The 27,801-nt window shown below is 42.1% G+C and overlaps 1 protein-coding gene across 1 annotated transcript; it reads left to right on the forward strand.

Annotated features, from left to right (window-relative positions):
* The first annotated feature begins 943 nt into the window (after positions 1–943).
* On the forward strand, positions 944–26,560 carry TRMT61A (tRNA methyltransferase 61A). Its single transcript, XM_054067604.1, has 4 exons — positions 944–1,966; positions 3,583–3,947; positions 14,004–14,270; positions 23,507–26,560. The coding sequence occupies exons 2-4, from the start codon at positions 3,617–3,619 to the stop codon at positions 23,833–23,835; spliced, it is 927 nt and encodes a 308-aa protein (XP_053923579.1). The 5' UTR covers positions 944–1,966; positions 3,583–3,616; the 3' UTR covers positions 23,836–26,560.
* Positions 26,561–27,801: the final 1,241 nt, after the last annotated feature.

Below are 27,801 nucleotides of genomic sequence, written 5' to 3' on the forward strand. Positions count from 1 at the left end.
ACCCGTGCTGCCATCGCCCTGCACCCGGGGAAGCTCGAGGACGAAGGATGGCTGGAGGTGAGCAACTCTCGTTCTTCCCTCCTTCCTGGCTCTCGTGGAAGAGCAGCCAACAAAGGTGTGAAGGGTACCGGCTGAGGGGATGGAGCTCGGGAGCCGGGCGGGGGCAGCTGAAGGGCTGGGGGAACTGAGGGGCTGGAGCTGGGGCGGAGGGGCTGAGGGAACTGAGGGGCTGGAGGAACTGAGGGGCTGGAGCTGGGGGGCTGGGGGAACTGAGCGGCCGGAGCTGGGGCGGAGGGGCTGGAGCTCGGCCGGAGGAGCCGGGTCTGAAGGGCTGGGGCGGAGGGAGTGGAAGGTCTGGAGCTGAAGGCCTGGGCGGAGGGCGGTGGGTCGGAGGAGCCGGGCGGAGAGAGCTGAGGGGCTGGAGCTAGGGCTGAGGAGCCGGGCGGAGGGAGTTAGGGCTGAGCAGGAGCGGAGAGGCTGAGCGTGGCGGCGGCCTGAACTTGAGGGGCTGAAGAACGGAGGGTCTGAGGCTTGGAAACTGAAGGGCTGGCACCGGGGAGCGGGAAAGCCGGGCGGCCGGAGCTGAGGGGCGGGAGCAGGAGGGCTGGGGCTGAGGGGCGGAGGGGTCGGGCGGGGGCCGGCTGCGAGGCGCGGGCCCGGCTGCTGAGGGGGCGGGAGCGGCGGGCGCGTCACGGCTGCGACGGGCGCGGCGCGAGGCTCGTTGGGGCCGCAGGTACCGGCGCGGGGCCGGGAGGGGTCTGGCCGCCTCGGGAGGTTCTAGTGCCGCCGGCAGAACGGCCTGGCTCCCCTGGGCAGGGGGAGGCAGCGGGGGCTCTCGGGAGAGGGGGCTGGGGGAGGGGAACGCAGAACCGTAAATAGAATCGTAGAGTAGTTTGGGTTGGAAGGGTCCTTAAAGCCCATCCGGTTCCAACCTCCCTGCCGTGGGCAGGGACACCTCCCAATAGATCAGGCTGCCCAAGGCTCCATCCAACATGGCCTTGAACAGATCCAGGGATGGGGCAGCCACAGCTTCCCTGGGCAACCTGGGCCAGTGCCTCACCACTTTCATTGTGAAGAAATTCCTCCTTATGTCTAGTCTAAATCTCCCCTCTCCAGTTTATAACCATTGCCCCTCATCCTATCACCACAAGCTTTTGTGAGCAGCCCCTCTCCAGCTTTCTTGTAGCCCCTTCAGGTACTGGAATGTCACTCTAAGGTCTCCCTGGAGCCTTCTCTTCTCCAGGCTGAACAACCCCAACTCTCTTAGCCTGTCCTTGGATGGGAGCTGCTCCAGCCCTCTGATCATCTTTGTAGCCCTCCTTTGGATCCACAGTATAAAACCATTGCTCCTTGTCCTGTCACAACAGGCCTTGTGAAGAAGTCTGTCCCCATGTTTCATGTAGGCCCTCCAAGGCTTGGAGCCTTCTCCAGGCTGAACAACCCCAGTGCTCAGTCAGTCCTTCTGGGAGAGCACGATCCTGGCCCTGCTCTAGACCTGCTCTAACAGCTGCATGTCCGTCCTGTGCTGAGGGCTCCATTGGAGGGGTTTGATTTGCGAGGCTGTGAGGGAACACTTGGGACATCAAGTTCAGGAACTGCAGTCGTGGCAAATGAAAAATTGAGGCCAGCTCCCAGAAAAGGCCTAACCTCTTGACACAAGCCACTGGCTCACCTCCCATTCCAGCTACACAGCACCATGTGCCAAAAGTAATGACACTGGCCCAAGATATCTGCGTGCTACCTAGAGAGTAAAGGAGACTGAGGTAACAACAGTGCACGAGGCCCTGTGTTGGTAGGGAGTGGAAAATTACTGTAAATAAGTGTTTGTAGATCACTGTGCTCCTTGCCATAGGGTAAGGCAAAGAAACTACCAAAACTCCTCATAGACCCCAAGTGCCGGGTAAGATCTGAGCCTGAGAGATGTCACTGAAGATGTCAGCTTACACTGTTGTGACAATTAGCCGTGGTAAGTCCTGCGGCTCAAAAGAAGGCAAAGAAAGTGGAAGCCAGTTTGTGTAATCAAACAGAGAATAATTCTTTCTGTGTCTCTGCAGATGTGCTGTAGGAACATTGCTTTTGCATGTACGTGTAACTACAGTGTAAATACAATGAAATAAATGGATTACAGTTAAGCTCCTTTCCAATGGTACTGTTTTGACAGCTGAAAACTATGTTGCATTAATAGCATCTAAAATGAAAACTACTAGTGCCGTTTGTGAAGGATTAAGGATATGAATTTAATCAGAAAGGGCAAGCTATGAAACATGGTTAGGCATTTGTACTGTCTCACAAAGGCCAGTATGTATACATTTCTGAATTAATGGGATGCCTTTAGTGTTTCACTGTCCAGACAGGCCTATTCTGCTTTGGCATCTGAATACCTTATGCAATAGGCATGTCATAAGCTTTGGAAGTTTTGGCCACAAGCATATCTTTCTATCAGTCTCTGTGACTGCAGGAGAAAAACTATAAATCTGTCTGCTTAACAGCAAATTGAACTACAATGAGTTTCGGTCAACAAAAACAGATGAGAATTTGAGACCTAAAAGTTTTTAATGAAAACGATAAAGTAGGACCAAGCTGTTACACATTCAAAAGCGCCAGAATCATGTCATTATTCTGAAACTAAAAGTAATGCTACTTTTAATTCTCTCGTGGAAGGAGTACCAGAAACCTGACTTTGAAAGTCTTCTGTCTCAGGCTTTAGTTTCTAACTTTGGAATCACCATTGTTTCATTAAACAATTCCTTCCACAAATTGATCATCCTGCAGTTGAGGTGGTTAACTGCCTTATCGGAAAGGCAGTGCCAGGTTTCATTGTAAGCTGCCTTCTCATTTCCAGGTTATCTTCTCAAAGACAAAAAAAATGTAATTGTCATTCTCTAAACAACTTAGAGGCCATGGGGCTGAGGTGACACTGTTTGCATTAGCTTGCAAATGCTTGTTTACATTTACTCGCAGCACAGATCCTTTTGCTGACAATTACTTTGCACCCCCAATGGCAAATTAAAGGCCACAACATTCTGTTTTCCTTGTAGTTAGTAAAATTTATGCATAAATTAATGCAGATACTACATTATCCTATGTCCAAAATTTCTTTTGAAAAACTTTCAAGTAAACTTTTGTTAGTGGTCCTAATAAGTATTGATTGATATCCAGGCAAGTAACAGTTGTCTAATGTTGTAAATCACCGAGGAGTAAGCCAGAAGATAGAAATAAAAGTTGCTACTTAATGACATACTCAGAGCTTCTGGACTGGAGTTGAACAGAGTGCTGAAACTGGTATTGCCTTGCAAGTTTCTTACAAGTATTGTGGAGCAGGCTGAGTAAATTATAATATATTTGCTAAATTTTCTTTCAAATATACCATAATCTGTGAGTTCTTTCCACTGATTTTAATTGGATCAAGAGTGCAGCAAGGGGGAGGTCCCTGAGTGTCATGGAGTTCTCTTGCTAACATCTTATTTGCACAGTATGTTCTTGTTCTGTATTGGGGAAAATAAAATTACTTGTTTCTATGTCTGTAGTTTCAGCTCCATCACGATCTTGCAAAACTATCTTGAGATATTTATTCTCTTCTAGGTGACAACAACCAGCCAATTACAAAACTGTTACAATGAGTTTTGTTGAATATGGAGATACAATAAAGAATGGTGACACAGCTATTGTGTTCTTGGGCCACGAATCCATGTTTCCTGTCAAAGTCCAGCATGGCAATGTAACTCAGACTAAATACGGGGTCATCAGGCATTCCACAGACCTCATAGGCAAGAAGTATGGCTCCAGAGTGACCTGTAGTAAAGGCGGATGGGTATATATTCTTCATCCGACTCCAGAACTGTGGACCATGAATCTTCCACACAGGACGCAGATTCTGTATTCCACTGACATCTCCATAATCACCATGATGTTAGAGCTGAAGCCAGGCTCCATAGTGTGCGAATCAGGTAATAATTAATATGCTGAAATCCTTTATTAAGAACTAACACCAACACTTTCATGAAAAAACAGGCATCTTTGCATTTTGCAAAAAGTCTCTTTTTTTTTTTCTTTCTTTGTGATAATTTTCCCAGCCTGCACCTCGAGTAGTTCTGTTTCATTTGCATGTGTTAATCAGCTGCTGTTTCTTGAACAAGTAATGTTGCTTTAGTACATTGGCGTCGTGTACTGGAATACTTTCGAGTACGCGTTTGATTAGCGCATCTTCTTAAAATAAATATATATGCATTTTCTTTCCCTTTTCTGAAACTGTTTCTAAGTATTACACTTCAAAAATATTTGCAAATACATGATTTGAATAAAAATTCAGGCTTTGAATTTGTGTTTCAGAGAACATAGTTGAGATAACCCAGTGAAAGAGACTCATGATAGGGTGTTGAGCTAGTAAGGGAAATAAGTTGGCAGTATTTATATATTGTGATACCATGAAAGTACATATAATTCATCTTCCTCTTCGAAAGTGATCTGTTTATAGCACACTGCAACTGACTGAAAAATTGCTGAAGCTGTATAATACAATGGATGATGTGTTCATCACAGGGCTGTGTTTTGTTTCTAAACTTGGCCTAATTTGTCACAGCTTCTATCATTTTGCTGAATTTGCAAATAAGGAGTGAAATTTTATATTAATAGCTATTTTCCTGATTAGATGCAGTTTATAATAATGTCTACATGACTTTATTACTGCAGGCAGTAGGAGGCTCACTTGATTTGATTCCATCTCTGTAGTTTGGAAAAATATGAACTGAGGTAGTTTGCCCTTATCTTTTTTCTGGCTATTTTCTTTGAGTCTTTTTATGCAGCAGTTTCATACACTTCCCTCTCAAGCACAGCTATGGCAAGGCATCAGCAGGCTGGGCTTGTGCTGCGCTCTATTTTCTTGCATTTAACATTTCCTGTTCCCACCCAAGCATCTTTTTGGGCAGCTTCTCAGGCATAATGACCACTTTCTGACACAACTGAAACACCAGTTAGGTCTGCATCCAATTGCACCTGTTAAGAAGTGGGTGGAATATGGAGCCGGTTGCTTTATAGCATCCCTTGAAACAGGCAAAGCTGTATGCAGAAGCCTCTGCTACTGCTAAAATGGCTGGGTCCTGTGGGAGTATAATTTGGTTTGAGGATGGTCAGGCGTTTTTAGGGTTGTCATGGGAAGCAGCAGTATTGTTCACTGGGCAGCTCTTCCCTTCTTCCCCTCTCTTCTATGTTTAGACAGGATGGGAAAAATAAACACGGCACATTATTCAGATGGGGGAGATTTGTATTGCTCCTTGTCCTGCCTTGCTTGGAATAGGTGAATGTTGGAGTATGGAGCTGCACATGAAGTGTTTTCAGTAAAGTCAAAGAGAGGATGAAAAGGTTTAAAAGCTCATTTATCTAAACAGCTAAGAAATGGAAACTCTGGAGGGGTAACCTATCCAGATTCCAAAAGGTGTTATGAGTCAAAAGCCAGAAACACTCCTTTTCTCTAATGGGAACCTGTCCCCAGGTTTAATTTAATGTCTATGCTGTCATAATATAACTTCAGCTTTCTAGGAAAAGTGAACAGTTTTAGTACTGTAGTTGTGCTTGTATTGCTTGCAAGATTCACTGTTCATGAAGAAGAGATTATTGAATCAAATTCATCACCTTGTAGCAAGAGATCTTACTACACGTTTTCTTCCAGCTGACCAGAAGTGGTGATATGAATTAAAAATTTTACAGATATTGACAACTGGAGCCTCCAGTGTGATGATGTAACCTGCTCTGGTGCCACCCTAAATTAGACAGTATTCACTGATTCAAAATCATTAGTTCTGGATTAAACTTGTCTGGCCTAGATGGAACCAGCGTGATGTCCGTTAGTAGGAACAAGACAGGAAATGTGGTCTAGTAGTGACATTTGAGTCTGCTTCCTGCTGGTGCTGGTATTAAATGTATTTTGAGCGTTAATTAGCATGGAGGTCTGTCTTTTTTATAATTTGAAATTGAACTGATGTACATAGTTGCTGTACGGGCTGGCAAAGCAGGCACTGTAAAGATGCCAGGCTCTTTTCCTCTGGTCTTACTAATTAGACTGTGGAAGAGCATCCTGCATTTACCCAGTAGAAGCAAGCAGAATTGTGGATTAGTCTCCACAAATGTATGGAGAAAGGATCGATAAAGCAAGATTAAATACTCTCCGTGTCATACTCTCACACTGTGAATACGAGTGTTAATGATCTTTTGTGTGTGCTTAGAAAAATTCCGTAGAATAACCAGAGGCTTAATTTTATATCGCTTGAATTATGCAGTTTAAATTGATTAGTCATGATTTGTCAAAACGGTATAAACGTGTTAATATAGTTTTTGCTATTTTTAATCATCTTTAATAAATACATAAAGAGCAAGTTTTTCATCAGTGCATGCATAATTAAAACCATCCAAGCATACTGTATCGAGACTATAAGGGAACTTGGCATTTGCCTGATGTTTTATGATGGAGGTGTAGGAACATGATTGGTTTTCTGTCTTCTGCTAATTTCTAATTTATAAATGTTGAGATTTAAAAAGCATTAGTGCTGTTATTGGAGCTGGGTTCTCTTGAAAACATTGGTCCCCAATCTGAGGAATTTCCTGCTCTGCTACAGTCTTAAGCAGCAGCCCAGTCTTCCCAGAATTAAAGAATACTTGAGACAGCTGCTAAAATATCTGCTGTGCGTGGCCTGGTAGTGAGAAACTTTAATTCTCCTCAGGTAACTCTGATCCCATTTGTGTCCATTGCATGTGCAGCCACTGTGTAGAGAAAAGAATAAGCTGAAACTTTTTTTTGTGTTGCCACACTCTCTAAAACTAATCTTGATGCAGCTTCCAAGGCAAGGCTATTTTCATTCCAGTGATTACAGATGCCTGTAGTATAACAACTCTGTCTGACAACAGATTTTGAGGTTTTTGCATTCATTTCTATACTACATTGGAACTAATATGAAACCTTTCAGATATTTTTTCCAAGCAATATTATTTTTTTCCTTTTTTTTCCCCTTTCCAGTCCCCACATTTCTAGGTTTTTTTTTCTGTCCTCTCTCTCTAGCGAGACCTAAACAAGTGTCCATCCTAGCCCTCAGAATTACTCAGGGAATGCAGTGCAGCACTGTGAAACCTCATTTAATCTGATAAATATCAGAAATATTTTGGCTTCAATGGAGCATTGTGTTTAGACAAAATGTAATTTAGTCAAGAGTGTTCTATCCACCATCCCAGTGATGCTTCAGCATTCAGCAAAATCAGACTCACATGAGCAAAAATGTTAATTGGATTTTTTTCCCCTTCAGCTAAATCCCAAATTAAAAATTTCTAAAAGCTGTTCATTGCCACACAGCAATGAGTTTCTGAGCGCACAGACTGGATTTCTGAAGACTGAAAATAGTATTCTGGGATCCTCATGGTTCCTCTGTGGAGGAGTAATGAGAGCTGCTGGCCAGCCTTACGTAGAGCTTCTCAAAAACAATTATGAAATTTTGAAACTCACAGCCTGGGTATAGATTTTGTTAAGAGTACGTTCATAAAAAAATAATGAGGACTTAATGATTAATGTGTACTTGCTAAATGATTAATAGTTTATTCTGGAGGCCCACAGTAAGCAAGTCAGCTGTGTGCTTGTGACTCTTCTGAAGTGCTTGTAGAGTTTTTGATAGATACTGCTCATGTCTTCACTATTTTTATGGCAAAAGTATATGTAAACGGTTTGCAGCTCTGCCTTAGTGTAAAGTACAGATCAAGGTGTATAAGTATTAATTTGATTTTGGAATGTGCTCATACTAATTAAGTCTATGTTTTCTAATGTCTCCTTTATCTACCTCTTAGAAGCTGTTCAGGTTAGAGTGAGAGAAGAATTGAAAACCCGATCCTTGTATAGCCCCTTTTGAAGTACAAGAAAGACCTCATCAGTACAGTCATCAGAGAGCATAGAATTTTCTTTGTGTACCAAAGAACTGAAGCAAAGCTGTGGCCACATCACTTTAATATACTTAGACTTGTGGCTGACCTGCTGCTGATGAGAAATGCTGTTCATACCCTAAAGTGATTGTTTCCAGACTTTCTAGATTCACTTTCGTCTTATCATTTCACTTGACCACCATGCTCATCCAGCTCTGAAGCTAACGATATTATTTCCGTTCTGCAGAAGGTCTCTCCCTAAAGAGCTCTGACGCTTGATTCCCTAAGGAAGAATTCTTTTCAATCTTCTCATTCCTTTTGTAGGCAGTACCAGTCTTGAAAACTTACCCACAATCCTACCCCAATTCTTCAGTCTGGTCAGTGAGCAGTAGCCCTCTCTGACCTCTAGCCTGCTGCCTAAAATGCCTGTTTTGGTATGGTGGCCATGACAGATAGGCAGGAGAAAGAGCTAATCTCCTGTATAGGGAACTTCCTGATGTACTGTTTCCTCTTTCAGCTGTCATCTCATTTCCTTGAAACTTTTTCTCCCCCTCTCCTCTTCCCTCTCTCTGTCCCTGATCTTGCTGTTTCATCTTTGCCACTATGATTCGTGCTCTTGGCTGTCTTCACATTAATATCTTTGGGTTAGTTTTAATCAGAGGCTTAATATCTCTCCATGTATTTGCTGAAAATTATTCATGAATCTCCTGTTACATAAACTTGTCACACTGAGTGAGCAATCTTTCTCTTTTCAGTGTTTCTCAGCAGATAGTAGCTGTGCAGTTGTTAGCTCCATCTCAAGATTAACTTTCCTTTGGTTTTGAGGCTCCTTCCATTCTCATGGCTGCCTCATGACTTGTCATCTTATTTGCTAGGTCTAAGTGGCGTAGCTAGGAGACAAATACAGCAACAGTGTCACTGCTTTGTTGTGTTTACTCATTTTAGAATATCTTAGGTAGCCAAATTTTGCAGCAGAAACTTGAGTTTTTTGAAAATGTTACTAAATGTTCTGTTGACCCAGTATTAAGTCATGCTCTGCATGCTTTTCATTTTTCCTGTTTTCAAGCAATATGAGCCTATTATTCCAAAATGCTTTTGCTTATGCAGAGCTGTAAACATCTATAGGTCCTAATCACAATTTGTAGTTCCTTTTTTTTTGAGAAGCACCAACCATGATGAGAAATGTTAGGGAAGGCAAGCCAGGCAATAGCCTGCAATGAAGAAATGTAGTGGAACATGGAATCAGGTCAGTTATCTTTATAGCATGGATGGGATTCCAGGACATTAGAGAAGTATCCTTTGCAGTAAGAAAACCAGACTAAACAGAAAAGACTGTGAAAATGTACTCTTATTCAGCTGCCAGCCAAGCGCTATGCTAGATGCTGTGGTAAAACTCATATTGGTGTTCTGATATATATCTATACTCTGGTGAAAGAGCACATGTTATTATTGAACAGCTCAGATGTTGCTCACTGCAGCTTTGAAAATGTGAGAAATTATCTTAACATGAGCATTGTCTCAGATTACTGAGATGGCTTCTCTGTGGAAAACCTCTAACTTCGATAAGCAGAGAGTAAAAAGAAGAGATCTGTTTGAGGTCATGGGAATGTTGGAGGGTTCATCTGGGCAATTCTTTGTTGCTTACAAACCAGAAGGAAGTATCAGTAAGTGCTGAGCTGAAGTATTTTGTCTAGGAGTCCACTTGTTAGGATTGAAATCCTAAAACTACAGTGTTTTCCTTGTCTCAGGAAAAGGCAGAAATAGTCCACTGAGCAAAGATGTATCAGAGAAGAAAAGTGGAGTGTGCTGGAGCCTAAGAAGAGGGGAAGGATACTGCATGGGTGTGCAGGGCCATAAGCCACTTAACTCATGGTTTTAACACAAGATCTTAGTTCTTGCCTTTGCACTGAGATGGACCACTTTGCTAGTCTGCTTGCAGATCCCTTGCAGGGTGCCTCTCCTCAGGCTTTGAGGTTTGGCATATTGGGGACCATGCAGTATCTCATTAAATACCCACGATGTAGATGTCTGCTTTTTGACTAAGATGTTTAGGGTCACAGAATGGTCAGCGTAAAAGAGCATATTTTCCAAAGGCATTAGCAATGACCTAAGTGCTCACCTAAGTGAACTCTAGGACAGTAGCTGTGGTGTTAAGAATGTCTTCAGCACAGTTTGAATTGTCATCATTTTACCTCTCTTCAGTGGAGTCCGTTCATGATGAATACACTCTAATTAAATGAGCATTGTCCTGTGGCAGAGAGCAGACAGTTTCTAAGGCTGTTTATAGAGTGAGGTGTCAGAAAGGCAAGCATCCTGATGGAAAAATTATAAACTCTGTTTTTCTAGAAATTATCTTATGTTTTCCAGAACACAGGCATTTCACTGCACTAATATGGAATGGAAATCCGTTGAAACCCACCCAGTTCATAACTTGCTTCTTGTGGTACAAAATGTGAATTTTGAGTGTTCAGGATTTTGATTTGTTTGTATGCAGGTAGTTCAGCTACGGTATTTCAGGTTTGTTAGGATTCTAGTTCATGTTTCAGTAATATTTCTTGCATTTTCCTGCTTCCCTGACTGATTCTGTACCACGCTAAGGATGTCTTTCTTTTCCCAAGGAAACTTGAACCTGACTAGAACTTATTCCAAAACAGTGTCTAAGGTGCTTTGAGTCACATTTTGCTGGATTCTGCTTTTTTTCAGTAGAGATTTGAAATAAGGACAGAGAGAATTTGAAAAGGAATAGAGCAGGTGGCGGGAGGACTCAAATGCTGAATGTTGCAGATTTGCGGGGGAGAAGGTGAATGTAAACATTCATTTTCCCTTTTACAATATCAGACAAACATAGGATTGAATCTCTGCCTCCTGTAGACAGTGGTGTTTGGGCCTTAGGGTTTGTGGCGAGTATGGACTCGCATTGAACTGCCAGACCCTCACATTCTTAATGCATCACATCAAGTGTGCTAAACTATCAGACACATGAGAGTTGAGGGTCATCATCATTTCACAGGGCTGGGCTCAGAGTCTGTCCTCTCTTCAAGGAGAGATTTTACAATGGTGGGTGATTCATAACCATCTTGTTCTTTGTTTCCTGCAGTTTTGAGGGTGTTGTCACGGAGAGGGCAGGCAGTATCTTCAGAAATACTCTAATTAATGATGTTAGTGTGATAGAATTTGATATGTTAAAATGTGATACGTGTGTATTATTCTTGTGTTTGCCGTAACCAGTCAACAATAAATAATTCCTGGCAGCCTTGTTCAACAAAAGCTCTGTCTGTAATACTCCTGCCAGTGGTGACTTCCAACACCCTGGTTTTGGTTCAGAGTTTGGCTTGGAGTGTTTGTGAGTTGAAAAAGAATATCAGAAAACAAGCCAAAAAATCTTCGTGTGTTTTCCTAGGAAGGAGACAAACAGTATCTTCTGTGGCACTTTTAAGAGCAGATTTAAAAGGAAAGTGATTAAAAATGTAAAAGAATACGAACAAGGAAACTAGATACATCACAAGCTGCCTCTCTCTTCTGCTTACAGCCCAGCTGTGCTGACAGGCCTTCTGTTCAGTCCTTAAGATCAGCAGAGAAAGATGCAGAAAATATTCAGCATTACCCATTTGAGTGGTAAAATAACTGAATTCCATCAGAGTGCAAAAGTTCTCAGTTGTGCAATCCTGCCTTCTGGCATGAAATGTAGAAGCAGAATTTCAGTCATTTTAGCATCCTGTGAACAATAGTTCCCTGCTGTTGTCATTAAACAAAAAATAAATTGATAAAATGCTATTTCTTTGCTAAGCGCATATACTGTTGAGATTTTACAACCCTGTGGCTACTGTGCAACCATCTCTCCTTTTGACTAGGAAAGTTTATATTGACATTTAGAGCCTAAAGCTGCCCTGACCGGATAGAATCATAGAATCATTTGGTTGGAAAAGACCTTTGAGATTATTGAGTCCAACCGTACCTGTCCACTATTAAACCATATCCCTGAGCACCTCATCCACCTGTCTTTTAAATACCTCCAGGGATGTTGACTCAACCACCTCCCTGGGCAGCCTCTGCCAGTGCCTGATAATGCTTTCAGTGAAGATATTTTTAATGATGTCTAATTTGAACCTCCCCTGATACAACATCAGGCCATTTCCTCTCGTCCTAGTGCCTATCACTTGGGAGAAGAGACCAACACCCACCTCGCTAAAACTTCCTTTCAAGTAGTCACAGACAGTGATAAGGTCTCCCCTCAGCCTTCTTTTCTCTAGGCTGAACAACCTCCGTTCCCTCAGCTGCTCCTCATAAGACTTGTTTTCCAGCTTCTTCACCAGGTTTGTTGCCCTTCTCAGTGAATGACGTTGGGTTGAAAAGGACCTTAAAGATCATCCGATTCCAAGCCCCTTGCCATGGGCAGGGAGACCTCCCATCAGAACAGGTTGCTCAAGGCCCCATACAACCTGGCCTTGAACACTTTCAGGAATGGGGTGCATATATATATATATATATATAATTTATACGTGATTCCATGAATGCATGGATTTTCACTTTAAATAAATATGTGTCACAGATTCTCTCTTCCCTTGGACCTCTCTGAGGCCATTGCTAAAATCTGTAGGTCCTCCCTCGCCGTCTCATCTGCCCCACTAAAGCTGGGAGGGGCATGCAGGTCTGCCCATTGGGATCATAGCCCTCTCAGAGGGGAGCAGAGGAGTGGTGCTAATTCCGCAGTGTGGGTGGTTGATCCGTTGGCAAACCTGGGTCCTGAACTCTGTTTATATTCTGAATGGCTGCCCTTTCGGAGCTGTCAAGTTAAATACAGTGCCAAGACAATGTTCCTCCCCTTATGTGACCAGAGGGCAAGAACCTTGGATCTGTCAGTAAACACTGACTTCCTGGACGGTTGGGGAAAGTATCTCTCCAATTAAGCAGCTGTACCAGCCCCTGTTTCCCTTAATTAATTTCCTTTCTACTAGTTTCTGAGCCTTCTCTGTCGCTGTTGTACTTCAGATTCTCTTATTTATAAGAATTTTAAGATATGTATTAGTTGAAAGAGCTTGCTTCAGGCTGAAATTTAGCATGAACAGTCATTGAAGATAGCCAGAAATAGATTTGTGAGAAATGTGTTCCAAGTACAGAATTATAAATCAATAAGCACAGATAATTTGGGGTTGCTGTGGGGTTTTGAGTTTGTGGGGTTATTCCATTAAATGCCACTTGAGTGAGTAATCTGCAATGCGAATTGGTGTATGGGTGTTTTCTTCAGTGAAAATGTTGGTTTATTAGTCATTCGTCTGTATAATACGCCAATGGATCACTTAAAACAAGTTTCCTAAATTATCAGACTAAAACAACAAAAAAAATCTGTCTTACTAGCCCTTAGTTGTACATTGTTATTGTACTTACATACAATTCCGGGGGTGTGGTGGATCTCAGTAGACTCTGCTGAGGTGTGTATGTATGTAAGTCACCTGTGAAATCAAATTGTTTGGTCAGTGTGACTGCCAGGAGCCAAGAGGCCATAGTTTCAGAAAATTTCAGTGGGAGTGGAGGATGGCCATTATCTCTTAAGACACTTGGGCAAAACAGACTCTGTATCCTGAAGGCTGTTTTTTTGCATGGGTATCAATAGGATTTGCAAGCACAGACCCTTGCCAACTTCTCATCTTTGTTTTAATTGATTATAAAGTTTTAAAAATAGGTTAAAACTTGTCTTCAGTTCTCTTTACCCTAGTAGAGTCTGGGACTTTGAGAAAAACTGGTTGTTTTCCCTGATTTTTTTCCTGTTGCATTTACTTCCTGGTGTTCTCTTGTGGCATTTGTTAGAGCTATAGCTGACCTTTGGCATTATTTTTCTATGCCAGGGAAGCAGGACAGGTCTTCAGTTTGCCAGATATTTAATTAATGCTTTGAGGACTCAGAAGACTGTTTCCTAGGTCGTTTAGTCCCTTTCTCCTTATGAAAGAAGGATTGTTCTCTAATTTAACCAATGTTTTCCGTTCATTTGGGTTTTGAGTAAGTGTTCCAAGGAGGAGGACTAATGGAGAAGACCTTTGTTCTAAAGGAGAAGACCTTTGTTCTAATGTCTAGCACTGTCAAAAGGCATTTCATGAGTTGTTTGTCTTTTCTAGGTACAGGCAGCGGATCTCTCTCCCATGCTCTCATCAGGACAGTGGCTCCCACAGGGCACCTGTACACGGTCGAGTTCCACCAACAGAGGGCCGAGAAGGCTAGGGAGGAGTTTCGAGAGCATGGGGTGGAGCACCTGGTCACCGTGACCAACCAGGACGTCTGCAAAAATGGGTTTGGTGTCTCGAACGTCGCAGACGCGGTGTTCCTAGATATTCCGTCTCCATGGGAAGCCATAGGACATGCAAAGTCAGCATTAAAAGCTGAAGGTAACTCCACTTATTTCTTTCTGTTCAGGAAGCACCATGCATGCACACATCTGCCTTTGAGCCATATGCTATACCTGCTCACTTTCATTGTGTGATCTCTGTTCTCAAAGGTCAAATTCTCTAGGGATTTCTAAGGCTGAAAAGCCTTCAAAAGACGTCTTCAATTTACAGTGGAAGATTTGAAAGGAGAAGAACACACTTTTCCTACAGGCCTGTGCTAGCTGCAACAATTAACATGGGCAGTTTATAAAAAGCCCTTTGAACTTGTCAAGTGCATTTTGCTAGATCTGAGGTGTGTGGGAAGCAGCAGTAACAATAAATGCTGAAAGCAAATTTCTTTGTCAGTTCAGTGGAAAGATGTTTGTATAAAAGGTGTTCAGAGGCACTTTACATCATTTGTTACAGATTTGTACCTATTTAATAGAGCACCCTATCAGTAATGTTAAAGAAAATGTGGTGATACTTAAATATGCTTGCCAGTTTTTGCCTTAAATCTCTGCTGTTGGAGCTAATGAGAAGTTTGCCATCCGTTACAGCAGGACTGGAACATAAAGGCTGTTCTAACTTATGCCAGTTGTTCCAGAATTATGACAGCAAATGAGACCTACTGTTGAGGTATTGGATGGATTTCGTCAGTTAAGTATAGAACTTTTCCCTAACAAAAACTAAGCTTCAGTGAAGAAATTGTTCTTTTATCCTGAAATAAGCTTTCCTTAATTAATTTCCTGTAATTAATGTTACACTAGTATAACTATACCAGCATGGATCTAAACTAACCAGGTCACTTCCATCTACAAAAGTGATTTTTCTAATCGAGAAGCATGGAGTGCTGAACAGTGCCCATGCCAGGATGTGAGTTGAGCAGAACTTGATTCTGTGCTAGGTCCAGTTCCTTGTTAAAATATGTAGTGACAGGCCTGACTTTAAGTGAATTGCTAAGTCTTTGTGAAATCACAGGATTTAAGCTTGTTCATAAAGGTCACTGAATGTGCATTACCTTGGTCGGTCAGGACTGACACAGCTGTTAGGCTACCTGAGCTACTACTCAGGTAGCTACTACTGAAAATTTTCTAGAACGCTTTCTGATACGAGTGTAACACATGCTTTCTCTAAAGAGTGAATAAATAGAGAGAGACTTGTTACCACTCTGTACCTGCAAGGGTTACAGCTCAATTTGTAGCTGCTTTCCAGTGCTCTCTGGGAAAGAAATCATTTTCACTGCACTGTACGATGCCCTTCCCGTGCTCAAATTATCTAATCTAGTGAGCACAACACTCAGCTGACTTCCCAGCTTAGAAGGCGCTGCATTGCGCAGTCCAATTTGAATTATTTAAGTGGTGCATGTTTAGAATAATGAGCAGAGCTGCTTGAACAGAGCTACTTGAAGTTTTGACTCCTTGTCTCCCTCCAGCATTTGAAATCCTAGAACAGGTATTAGTCCCAAACTGGCTGTACCATCTGGCTATGCTTTCCTTTGCTATGCTACAAGGTTACATGTACTTAGGCAGTGACACTTTAAAATCCCATATTTTTCTTTGTGAAATGGCATCATGCACTTTATGTACCAGTCAGAAGGCAAAGTTGTTGATCCTTGCTGCAGTTTTGGCTGCAAACAGCCACCAGTGTTTGAAATCTGGTATTGGTCTAAGTCTCAAATTTTGGGTACCTGACTGAGCCAGGGGCATTTGATTTTATTTTGCCTTTTTGCATGTGAACAAAAGCTGTTATTCTTTTTCATATAAAATATAATTGATTGAAGTAGTAATAGGTACAAACTGTCACACATTTCTGTTTTATTCCAAATCATGTGGGTAGTTCTGTTGTGGGTTTTTTTCACTGTTGTAAAATCTAAAATATGATAGAAGGCTATCTGTAACTGCTTCCCTTTCCCTGCTGCAGGCAGATAATTTTATAGTGCTCCTTTGTTTTGTTGTTAGATAGTCAAAGCGCTTCTGCAGTAAGAACAGTCGGTGCACACACTGCTGCTGTTCACCACTGTTCCAAGGGTTAGTGTAGTGATAAAGCGTCACTAGAGAACATCAGTCGTTCCACTCTCTTTCCTCCACGCGCTCTGTCTTACATCTGGACAGGGTCACCATTTGAACTATTCACACTGTGGGTTTGATTGTGATGTGCCATGTAAATACGGCAGCCGTACAGCCAGATAGCAGTAATTTATTCCCTAAAGTCTTAAAGTACTTCGAATGAAATCAGAGCTAAGTGAATTCGATATGTAGCATCAGCTAGCCTCGTCTTTGAAACCACAATATTCATTACAGAGTGTTCCATTGAGACAGTATGTAAGAGAGTTCTTAACTTTAACAAAAGCTTATCAAGTCAGTGTTTTCCCTCCTACTTAAGCTCAAGATCCTGAGTAGCTGCAGCTCCTAGTAGGGTGAGTGTTCATGATCTGCTTTACAGAGTACACTTATCAGTCACATAATGCCTTGCAGTATGCTGTAAATATGCTACTTACAGTAGCTGGGCCTCCCATTCAAAGCACTGCCGACCTCTGAAGAGCTAAAAGAATAAAATGTTACAGTAAGTTTGTGACGTAGAAGGTTCCTATTCTGTGGTAATGTACTCTGCTGATGATCAGGCTTGCATCTCTGCTGCATCCTCCTGTGCTGATTGCATCAGTCATGCTTTCAGCAGAAATGCTGCTTATAATATCTCTTGGGCACTGCTGCACTGCAGAACTTGCTTTCATTTCCAGACCTGCATTGTTTTTCTTTTGTAGCATCTGCTGATTAATGCTTTTCTATACTCATAGCTGCTGTTCCCAATATCTGACTTTGGTGGGTTTTGCAAAATTGCCATTTAACCCTTTTGGGTTATATTTTTAAAAAATGAAGAAAATTAAAAAAACTGCGAGGCAACATAAATATCCTTAATATCCTACAGCTCTTAAATGCCCCAAAACTTTTGACTCACAGTCATCTCACAGCTGAACACTGTTGTACTTTGAAGATAATTCTGCACTTGCATAAATATTATGTATTTCTCCCAAGGATGTGGAAGAGGAGGCAGAAACCTATTTGTACTATACATTTGACACAAGTTTTAAATTTTCAGGTAGGAATATGGAAAAACACAGCCATATATTGAGTTGGATTGGTCTCTTGCATTACAAATTGGTACTTGATGGTGTTTAAGAGTCTGCGTCACAAAATTATTAAAGCCACTCCTCTTTTATTTCCTCTCTTTGTCTTAAAAATTTTGCTTTTAAATTCAGACTTGCCACTCCCTCTTGAGCATCATGAAGCCCCTAAAATTAGATCTTGTCAAATTGTGATCCTTGAGATATCACTCATGGTGCTGTCAGGTCTCCCCCAAAATTCTGCAGGGAACTTCCATCTGAACTTCTCCCTGATTGAGCCTCTGCATTTCCTGCCGTCACAGAAGCCCTTCAGCACTACTTTGTTTTTGTAATAGTAGTTGATTTTCATTTCCAAAGTCTTATACTTGTTTTGTTTGTATGCAGTGGACATAAAACAGATCTTGTTTGCATTTTTTTCCCCTTAGCGTAGCCATTGATTGCTGTCCTGACCTGCCAGGTGTGGTTGTTACAAGTGCTGTATAAGAGAATAAATAATAACTCATTCTCCCAGTAGCCTGAGGTGCAGGTAAGGCATTGCCTGGTTTAGCTAGTTTCAATTTTCATTTGGGCTTAGCTCCCTTGAGCTTTCAAGGAACACCACATCCATGTAGAAAGCCTCCCTGGGTGTTTTTCTTGGGCCCCAGTGGTTATTCATGGTCCTGTTTCTAAACCAACCAAGTGTAGCTTTGAACAACAGCTGAAATAGCTGCCCACAAGTCTCCCTGCTGTAGTATCTGGGCAGGGAGTACCCCAGGCTGAATCACAATGAGAAGTGGGCAGTGTCATCAAGACTGATGTTGTTTGGACTCAGGCCACCTCAAGAATGGACAGGGAATTTGTTGGGGCAGGAACTGGAGCCTGACAGTCTAGCATGTTGTCATCCTCCGCCCATGCAGGTGGTACTCAACTCAGTATCAATGCTTCTCATGTCCCTAGGAGATTGTTTTGGAATAAACGGATGAAGCAATAAGGGCTTGCCAAAATGTCGGCATCAGCCTTTGCTAGTGCGGTGCCTGCTTTGATGTGAAGGCAAATTAACTCAAGGTGAGGTCAAAGATCCACGAACTAACTTTAAATTGAAGCATATCCTCTCAACATCAAGGGGCCATCTGGTCTAGTGCAAAGCTGCCCTTCTAGGATCTAGGGCTGGGTGCTAACGCACAAAGCAGCTTTGTCTGGTTCCTGAGTGCTGATGGTTTGTTGAGCCGGCCCCAGTAGTTGTATCTTATTGGAGGGCATTAACCTGGCGTCAGTCTGTCAGGGATTGGTGGATCAAGTGCACACAAAGGCCTGGCCTGAAGTAAAAGTGATTCTCTCATGTGTTCAAGAGTCAAACAGAAGGATTCATCACAATCTGTGCTGTGAAATGCCCGTCAAAGCTATTGGCCTTTACACAATTATATGAAGTAGTCTGGGATGAAAGGATCCTTAACAGAAGTTGTTAGATTTTCTTCCCCAATCTGAAGACGACTGATTCTTTAATTTCCTTGCTGCATGTTTTTGTCAGCCCCTAGCAGTGAGCAGGAATAATTCCTTTTGAAGGATGCACCTACAAATGTAGAGGTTAAGGTCACATTTGCAGAAAATCACATCAAGCTCCTGTTAATGAGCTGGCAAGTGATTTGGAGAAAATTTTCTTTTCTGAATCAAGAAACATCCTTTAATTTCGTTCAACAGCCAAATCCTCTAATTTCACTTGTCAGGGAAGCTACATCAAATCGCCCACGAGCACACTAACTTAAAGGACGTTCTGTCCCCTTTTACAAAGGCAATATTTTTAGTGTCCTACTAGCACAGAGTAAATGCCACGGTGATGCTGCTCAGTGACTTTCCTGCCTCGCCCCTACATAATGATAATGCCTGTGTGTTTTTTAATTCCATCGGATCTTTGTAACGTAATCTCCCATTTATGACAATGCACTGAAGTCCTAGAACCCAAGGCTGTGTTCTTTTACCAGGAATAAAAGTGCTGTGCTGTGTTCTTTACATCACAGAATAATTTCTAAAGTTGTAGGCCCTTTTCCCTAGAACTTATGGTGTTTCACTACATATGTTCTTTTTGCATCCTCTGAATAATACTAGGATGATGAAAAAACCTGTTAGAGCGCTTGTGACACATACTGTAATCTACAGAAGTGAGAGCACATACCTTGGACACGTTTTCTGTATCATAAGCGTGCACCGGAGTTCTTATTCTTTGAGTAGCACTGACAGATTTTACATACTTGAAACCTACTGTAGTAATTAGCTGATTAGAACTGGTAGGGGTGTCAGTCCTTGCTCAGACAAGTGAGAAACAAAATTGTTATTTGGTGTTGCACAGGAACATACCAGCAACTGCTGAGGAAGGAGGAGCAACTTTCAAGTCTCCAACTTCTTGTAAAGTTGCAAGGGTGTGTCCCTTGATTACCAATTAGTTGATTACTAATTAGACACTGTCTGTTAAAGTGTACAGTGCTATGTGGATCAAATGTCTTTTATTTCTGCCTTCCCTTAAGCTCTCTTTTCTAATCATACCAGCCTGAATTGCACTTAAATTTTCATATCCTCTCAACCCTATTGCTGGTTATAATGACTGCCAGGACTGTGTGGGCTTGTTCCAGCCTATGGCTTTTGGAGATTTAACCTCTCTATTAAATGTTCCAAACTAACTCACTCCCTGTAAGACTGGAGGTAAAAAAAAATGTAAGTCTTTCATACGGTCTCATTATTCTCTTCTCCTCAACTATAGCACTTGTCAGATGCATTATACATGAATAAACACATTTCTAGACAGCTCTTCAGATCAAAAAGCTCACACAGCTTCCCAATGTGAACAGGATTAATCTCAGATAATTACTGTATCAATTTATGATGACACACAGATCTCATTAACCAAATTTAGGAACGGTAGCTTTCCTAAAAGGAGAGCTCTGAAAGAATACAAACTCAAGTTTGTACTGAAAAGTTTCTGTTCAGTTGCTTTCACTGCTCTCTAGCCTAGTCCACTCCTTTGTGATCCACAGACAGAGCATTGCAGAGAGGGAGGGAGTACATGTCTTTTCTTCATTCACTAAGGAATCCTTGGCATGGCAAGGCAAAGCAATGCATATTCAAGTCCTTTAAGCCCTGAATGCCTCTTGATGTCTAACGAACAAGAGGACTCTTAGAGAATCTGAAAATTGTGAATGCCAAAGTCTAGATTTATATCCGTTTGGTGATTGTGATAGAAAGGGTGTTGCATACCTGGTAATCCAGTGAGTGTACAGAGGGCAGCCCACGCGCACAGAGAATTCAGAAGCTCTGGTGTGTTGAAAATTACAGCGTCTCTGCTCCTAGAACAGATGAACATGTCCTTCTGAGTGTGGTTTTCTGCTGCTTAGAGTACACTTTTATGGCTGGTCTAAACACACTGTGGCAGTTGAAACTTCCCAAATCTTTCTAACCTTTTGCAGTCTGGAACTGCAATTTCATTTTTGCCTTCCAACCTTCTGCTAATTGTAGCTTTCCAATCTTCTCATAGTATTTGCTTAATAAACAGGTCCAGCCTTTCAGTCAAAGCTGTCCTGCCCAATTGTGTGTACAAGGAAAAGCAGAGCAGACCCTTTTCCGACTTGTTAGGATCCATGAAGATAAGATGCATGGTGGGTTTGCTTCTAAGATATTTGTAGGTATGTTTACTTGGGAGAGATGTATAATAACCAGAAGAACAGGTATGAAAAGGAAAAAATGAAATTGGCAGAATTACTGAAACGCACTGGACGCTTTCACTTATATGGATTACCAACTGTTACACTGTTTTCTCACTCTTAGTACCTGAGAAGCTCCCAGCATAGCAGTAAGTAAAGTAACATTATTTTTTTTTGCTTCCCCTCTTGGTATTAGCTATTGCAAATGAGTTTTCTTCCCTACCAAGCAGCTTGAAAACCCATTTTCTCTAACATTACTTCCCCAAGCAGCCTGCATTGCAAGAGTCAATCTGATAAATCATCACCAAGTTTGGTGTTGACATGCTGTGCTCAGCTGACTGTCCTGAGGCAAAATGAAGGGTGCTCTGCCTTTAACTGAAGGCTTGACAGGAACTGTAGGCGGCTCTGCAGCTTGTATGGCAACAGCTGTGTGCAGGCTACTTAGTTTTTGTCTATAAATCTAGAGCATGTGAATTTGAAAGCCTAAACATATCTTGAAATCCCTGTAGTCAGAATAATAAGAATAGACTTACTGTAAATGTAAATATATTTCCCATTTTTATTGCAATATGAAACACCAAAACCAAAAAGCCTGAATGAACTAGTAGTAAGTCTCTGGTCTCTCTGCAAATTCTTGTTTGCAGACAAAGAGTTATTGTGAACTGACATTTAGCTAAGTTAGACATTTGTTCACTTCCCTACACAATAAGGATATAACATATTTCTTTCTAACATATGTGCATCATAGTAGCTTTCTTATTATGTAACAGAGATTTCTTCCTAAGGTTCTCTTTTACGTCTACAAACACACGAGAAGTGTGTACTGATTTGGCCAGAAAAGATTAGCTGTCTGATTCAGAATCATTTTGGTAGCCCTGGTCATTGCTGATGAACTTATAAATCTAATTTCATGGGAGCTAGCAGACTGGGTGTGCAATTAAATCAGCATCAACAGAGTTGGTTAATAATGACACATACCAACATTAATTTTGCAGGTGATTATTAGATTTGGATTTTAATAGTCACTCCAGGGAGTTACTTGTCCAGAGTACTTTGTTCTGAAGATGCATGATAAGAACCCCTGGCTGTGGAGACTTTATTTCAGGACTAAAATTAAATCCTACTTAGTGTATGGTGGATTAACAGTCATGGAAAGCGTTCTTCCCCAGTCAGTACCCAGCCCGTCATTGCTGCACAGTAACTAGAGTGCTGCAGTGAGGCTTTCAGACCTGATGCTTTCTTTTTTTAGAAATGTGACTTTAGAAACAAAAAAGGAAAAAAAAAAAGGGGGAGTTTGAGATAAAGCAGGCTTCACGTAGTCCCAGCATAGCCTCTATTTTTAGCAGGATGCTTTGCTCTGACTTGCACGGGTTCTTTAACTACTTAGACAACTAGTGTTAGAAAGCTTGACTGGGTGAGCCAGAGAGAGGGCTGGAGATGTATGCAAGTCAGGTCAACAGGCCTTTTCATCTAGTTGTAATAAGTAAAACAATAGCTGAAGCTCCATCACCCAGTGTTCCTTGCCCCGGCACAAAAGCAAGGGCTTTTGTGCCTCGTGAAAAGGAAGGGCAGTTGCCTCGTGATACGCTGTGTCCTGGGTGAAAGCACATGCCCTGGCTTTATGGTAGACAGTGTCCTTATAATTCTTTGATCTGCTTTGGCTGTGGCTTTTCGGACTAAATCTGAATCATTCTATTCTCAGCTGTTAAGGTGACATTGTAGCATGCAGAAAGTTGTAGGGGGCCAATTAATACTCTGTATTTGGAATAAAAAATCTGAACTGTGCACAGACAAGGAAACAAGTGTTAATTTATCCTTTAAGTCTTATCCTAGAGTATTGAAGTATTTGCTGTAAAACTGCCTGATGTGCTATCCGGTAAACTTTAATGCTCAGGAGACATGCTACTCAGCTTGACTAAAAGGGTGAAGCCTTAGCAGCTCTCCATCTATGGCCTGGAGAGATTACTTTATTCTGTACACGCATACCATCGTTCTCAGATAAACACAGCCGCTTTTGTCAGTGTGTGTGCACGCACGCTTATATTCTGATGAAGGCAACTCTGTACAGTGTACACAGAATGACTTCTAGCTTTGTGTAAGTGCCAACTTCAGTTTGGTGTCTCGGTCCAGAATAGCAGACAGTGATTCCAAAAGAGTTGCTGTTCTGAAGGGATCAACTTTAACAGTTTTGTTGTGAACAAATGTGATGGGCAACCCTGGCTTTGGAAGATGAATGAATTTGCTGTTGCAATTTTTAAAGGGTCTGAAGCATCTTGTAGAATCATCCATGTTTGATTCTGTGCTGACACTTTAAACCTACATAGTTGCCTTAAGGAGATCCTGAAGAATGTTTTCTACTTTGTCTGTATAATAGTAATTCTGTGTGCATCTGAGAGAACTTGAAGAAAGATAAAAAGCGCTTAATTTTTTTTTTTGTTCTCTTTCTCACTACCTGTCTCATCTTGCAGGTGGACGCATCTGCTCTTTCTCCCCCTGCATTGAACAAGTCCAAAGAACCTGCCTAGCAATGGAAGAATATGGTTTTACAGAGATTAACACCTTGGAAATTCTGCTCCGAGTCTACAATGTAAGGACAATTAGCTTGCAAATCCCTGACCTTGGAAAAGCAGCTGAGGATAATTCTAGCACTAGCTTTGACTGCAGCAACCCATCAAACCAAGGTATCTCGTGTGTTAATCTGCAGCAAGGAACTGTGCAGTTCAAAAGCGGTGTGCCACTCAGGGAGATGGTTGGTCACACTGGGTACTTGACCTTTGCCACCAAGAGCCTGTTTTAGTACACGTTGAGTTTGTGCGGTTCGGAGCATTCTGGGTGTTTGTGTATCTACTCTGTTTTCATGGTTGTTTTTTGTAGAACATCCAAATTTTTGCTTGTCAGGGAATTCCATATATAGTCAGATTTAGTTGGAATATGTTTTGTTTAAATAGCACACATGCATTAACCAGAGCAGCATCAAGGGAATGTTGAAACTCTGGAGTGGTGCTCCACTTGCCGTCAGAAAGAAGATAAATTAATAGCAAATGGCCATTCACTGGAATGTGCAGAATAAAGATCCCTCCCAACAAGAAAGCAAAACAAGCAGCACAGTAATTGCAGATAAGTTGGATTTTTTTCTCCTCTTTTCTGGATTATTTTCCCAGTTCAATATTTGTATTTTTTTTCTAGCACCACTTCTTTTTTAACTTCTGTAGTTTCTTTGTTGCTCTTAGGAACGTGAAAATGCCTACTTGCTTTATTTTAGTTATGCAAGTTGCGAGGTCATGTAGGGTTGCCAGCACTACTGATTGCAGAATTAGTGTTTCCTTGGAATAGTGTTTGGCTGCAGAGAGGAATATTGGCAGTGCACAGGAACACAACCTCTCGCTCCATTCCAGGCTGGCATCTGGAAATCATTTAGATTACACAGAGACTGAAGAAATGTGCTAATTGTTGGATTTGGTTTAAAACAGTACATTGTGCTCATCAATTTATAGTAGAAATTTGGACCTTGCTTCATAACTGTAGTCTTCTAATGGATCATCTGCTTTCATAGTTGATGAATCCACTGTGAAAATTCACTGAACAGCTGGTTAATATTATCTGAACACCTCTTTGTAAGTGGCGTGGTTCAGATTCTGTTTGTTTGGTGGTTTATGTGCATTATGGTGTCCTATCTTCCAGTGGTTGAATGACAGGTTGCTTTTGGCAGGATTTCTGTCTCTGAATTGCAACAACAATGCAAAGTTAGTAAAATCCTCAACCAGCTTTATTAATTAAGTTTTCAGACCATTTACGCTTTGATCTTCTGTACAAGGTGATGGGTGTGATGAACTGTTTGAGTGCTGGACTAAATTTTATTTTTACAGATTAAAATGATTATGCAAATTTATAAACTTTCATATTTCTTTTTTTCTAAAGAAATGGGTTCACGAGATTTTTATTCCAGCCACTAGTACTATCTATAAAATGTTTAGCTGTGCCTTGCATTCGGTACTTGAATATATTGATTCCTGTGTAAGAAAAATAACCATTCATAAACCACTGCCTGAACATTTGAACCTGATATCCCTCCCCCATTCTCGACAAAAATAAACAAAGCTAAGCTTTTAACATGTTATAGCAGAACGCTAATCCGTAATGGTTTAAAGAAAGCTCAACCGATCACGACAGCAAAGATAAACTGTTGAGCAGATTAGAGGCAGAAAGCACTTATGCTGAACTAAATAAGTTACATAAGTTGGCCTACAACTGTAGCAGTTCTCCAGAAATTACATGAAAGTTCTCTTTCTGCTGCTGCTAGTGTCCTCCAGAAAGGCCTGCAATAAACTGTTAGCACTGTTTATATGGCTTGGTGGCTGTATAATAGCGACACACTTGCATGTGTCTGTGCACGCACGTGTCTGTGTGCTTTAACCACCTCCACAGAAAGTGCTAACGAGAACCAGAAGAGAGGATGGGTAATAACAAGGTTAATGCTACAGGGTTGTTCTTAACTTCCCTCGAGATGATTCTCATTCATTAGCAAGTGGGATCCTCAGTCTTCACTGAGGATAATTCCAGCCCTAGCTGTGATTCTTTTTTCCTTTATTTAAAAATAGCATAACATTTAGACAGGATTAAAGAGGAACAAAGTCACATTTCTGTTGTACAAATAGACATGGAAGGGAAAGACTGATGTGTCTCATGGAGCCTGAAACAAGGCTGATGCCTTTTTGCCTACAAAGCCCAATTCAAACCCACTTGAAATAAACCATTGACTTTGCATGGACCCATATTGATTTGATCCCTGCTGAGGAAGGGCAAGCATTGCGTAAGAGAAGAAGGATTTCATTTCTGTCTTTGCAATATTAAAAAGCTTCTGTGTTTTTGTTGCCAATCGCAGCCGTGGCCAGCAGCACCACACCACTTCCTGCTGCTGCTTTGTTGTCAGGATCACAAGAAGGATCCCACGCTGTCCAGCCTGGATGGTATTGTGCTGCCAGACACCCTGCACTATTTAATTCTGCTTACAATCACCTGTATTTTGTATTCTGGATACATTCCCTGCCAAAACTGGTAAATCAAAAATATGCTTCTGTCCTGGCACACTGGGGGAATCTGCCCAGACCATGCTTACAAAGACTGCTTTCTTTTCTTAATACATTTTAGTCTTTGGTCAGGGATGAAACATCTCTTTTTCCTGCCCTGACACAGCTTGGTCACACCTTGGCATGCTGCACATTTTCATTACTCTTGGATCCCTCAGTTGTTGTGGAGAGGTACCAGCGCACAGCTCTGCCCGACAGCCAGCTTCCTGTCCCCCTTGTGCTCCATGCCCTGTAGGCTAGCATAGAGAGCAGTCTTAGACATCTTACAACCTACAAGGCAAACAGTAATGACTAAGATGAGGCTTGGGAAACACTTGAGAGGTCTGCTGCTGTTCACTGTTTGCCTGTGCTTTAATTAAAGCATTACAGATCTGTATCTCGTTGTGGTTGTTACCTGCTTACCTGTTAGCACAATGCTGTTTTCCCCTGAAGAAGATGTGATCATAAACCCTGCTAGAGGACCTTTAAAGGAATAAAGTAGTAAAAGTGCTAGGAACTCACTCTTCTGCTTAGTTTCACACTCTGTGTTTTACTTCGGTAATCTGAGATACATGATGGTGAGGAGATGGTTCTTCCTGGGAAGCATTCCAGAGATGAGGGTTCTGGTAGACGCTCACTCCCTCGAGAGTACATCTGTGCTTCATTAGTCCCGGTGAATGGGATGATTGCGGAAGTCATGGTGACCTAGAAAGGAGGGGAGGCCTAGAGATGCTGCAGGCCTAGATCTACTTTTAAAGGCTAACGTGTATGTCAGCTGAGTCTGCATCATTTAGGTGGGAGAGTGCACAGGGCAGCCCACATGTTCATGCCTTACCAGTTTCATTCTGGACAGATATAGGATAAAACTTTTCCCTCCTGAGCTGCAATTCAGTAGTGTTTGTTGCTTCCAGCTCACCCCTGATGCCAGTGGCAGCGGTACAGGCTCAGAAAAGGAGGGCTGAGAATGGCTGGGTGTTGGAGGTCGTTGCTGGGCTCCGTCTTGGCTTCTGCTTGTACAAAAAGGAGAGAGGCACAATAAGAGTGAAGTGGGACAGTCAGTATTGCATAGCCGTGATGTTAAACTGCAGGTAGGTGCAGCTGTGACTGGTCACAGGGACTAAGGGGGTTGCCCTAGAACCAGAAAGTTTTGTCTCTGTCACTATGAGGGAAAGCATTTACGTACTGCTGGCCTCTTCACTGCTCCTGAGGAGCTGTGTTGTTCAGATGCCAAAGGAGGAAAGCCAGATTGTGTTATTTCCTTTCTCTCTACGTGACAGCTTCTGAACTGCAATGAATCTACATCAGTATCAACACAGGGAACAAACAAACCTTGAATGAAATCATCAAGTAAAAATAATCCTCCTCACTGGTATCCAGCCCTTTACCTGCATATCTCACCCAGGAGCGATATGTCCTTTTGTAGGCTGTTAGGGGTGTGTTGTTCTCCGGTCGGAGCACAACAGCTTTGAACTCTGAGGTTAGCTGGCTGATAGACTGATAGAAATAAATGAAGAAGCCAGCTGGGAACACTGGCCTGTGGGGCATCTCACCGTACTTGCGTGTTTCTACCTGGCTGATAAGGTAGATAAGCCACAACTGGGCTTCCCTTGCTGTGAAGTGGTCCCTTCCCGTCATCTCCTCCCTCCTGCCCTCACACCTCAAGCTGACAGACGCACCACTGGCATGCACCAGCTCTT

Source organism: Cuculus canorus, chromosome 5 (assembly GCF_017976375.1).
Source record: "Cuculus canorus isolate bCucCan1 chromosome 5, bCucCan1.pri, whole genome shotgun sequence".
Taxonomy (NCBI): domain Eukaryota; kingdom Metazoa; phylum Chordata; class Aves; order Cuculiformes; family Cuculidae; genus Cuculus; species Cuculus canorus.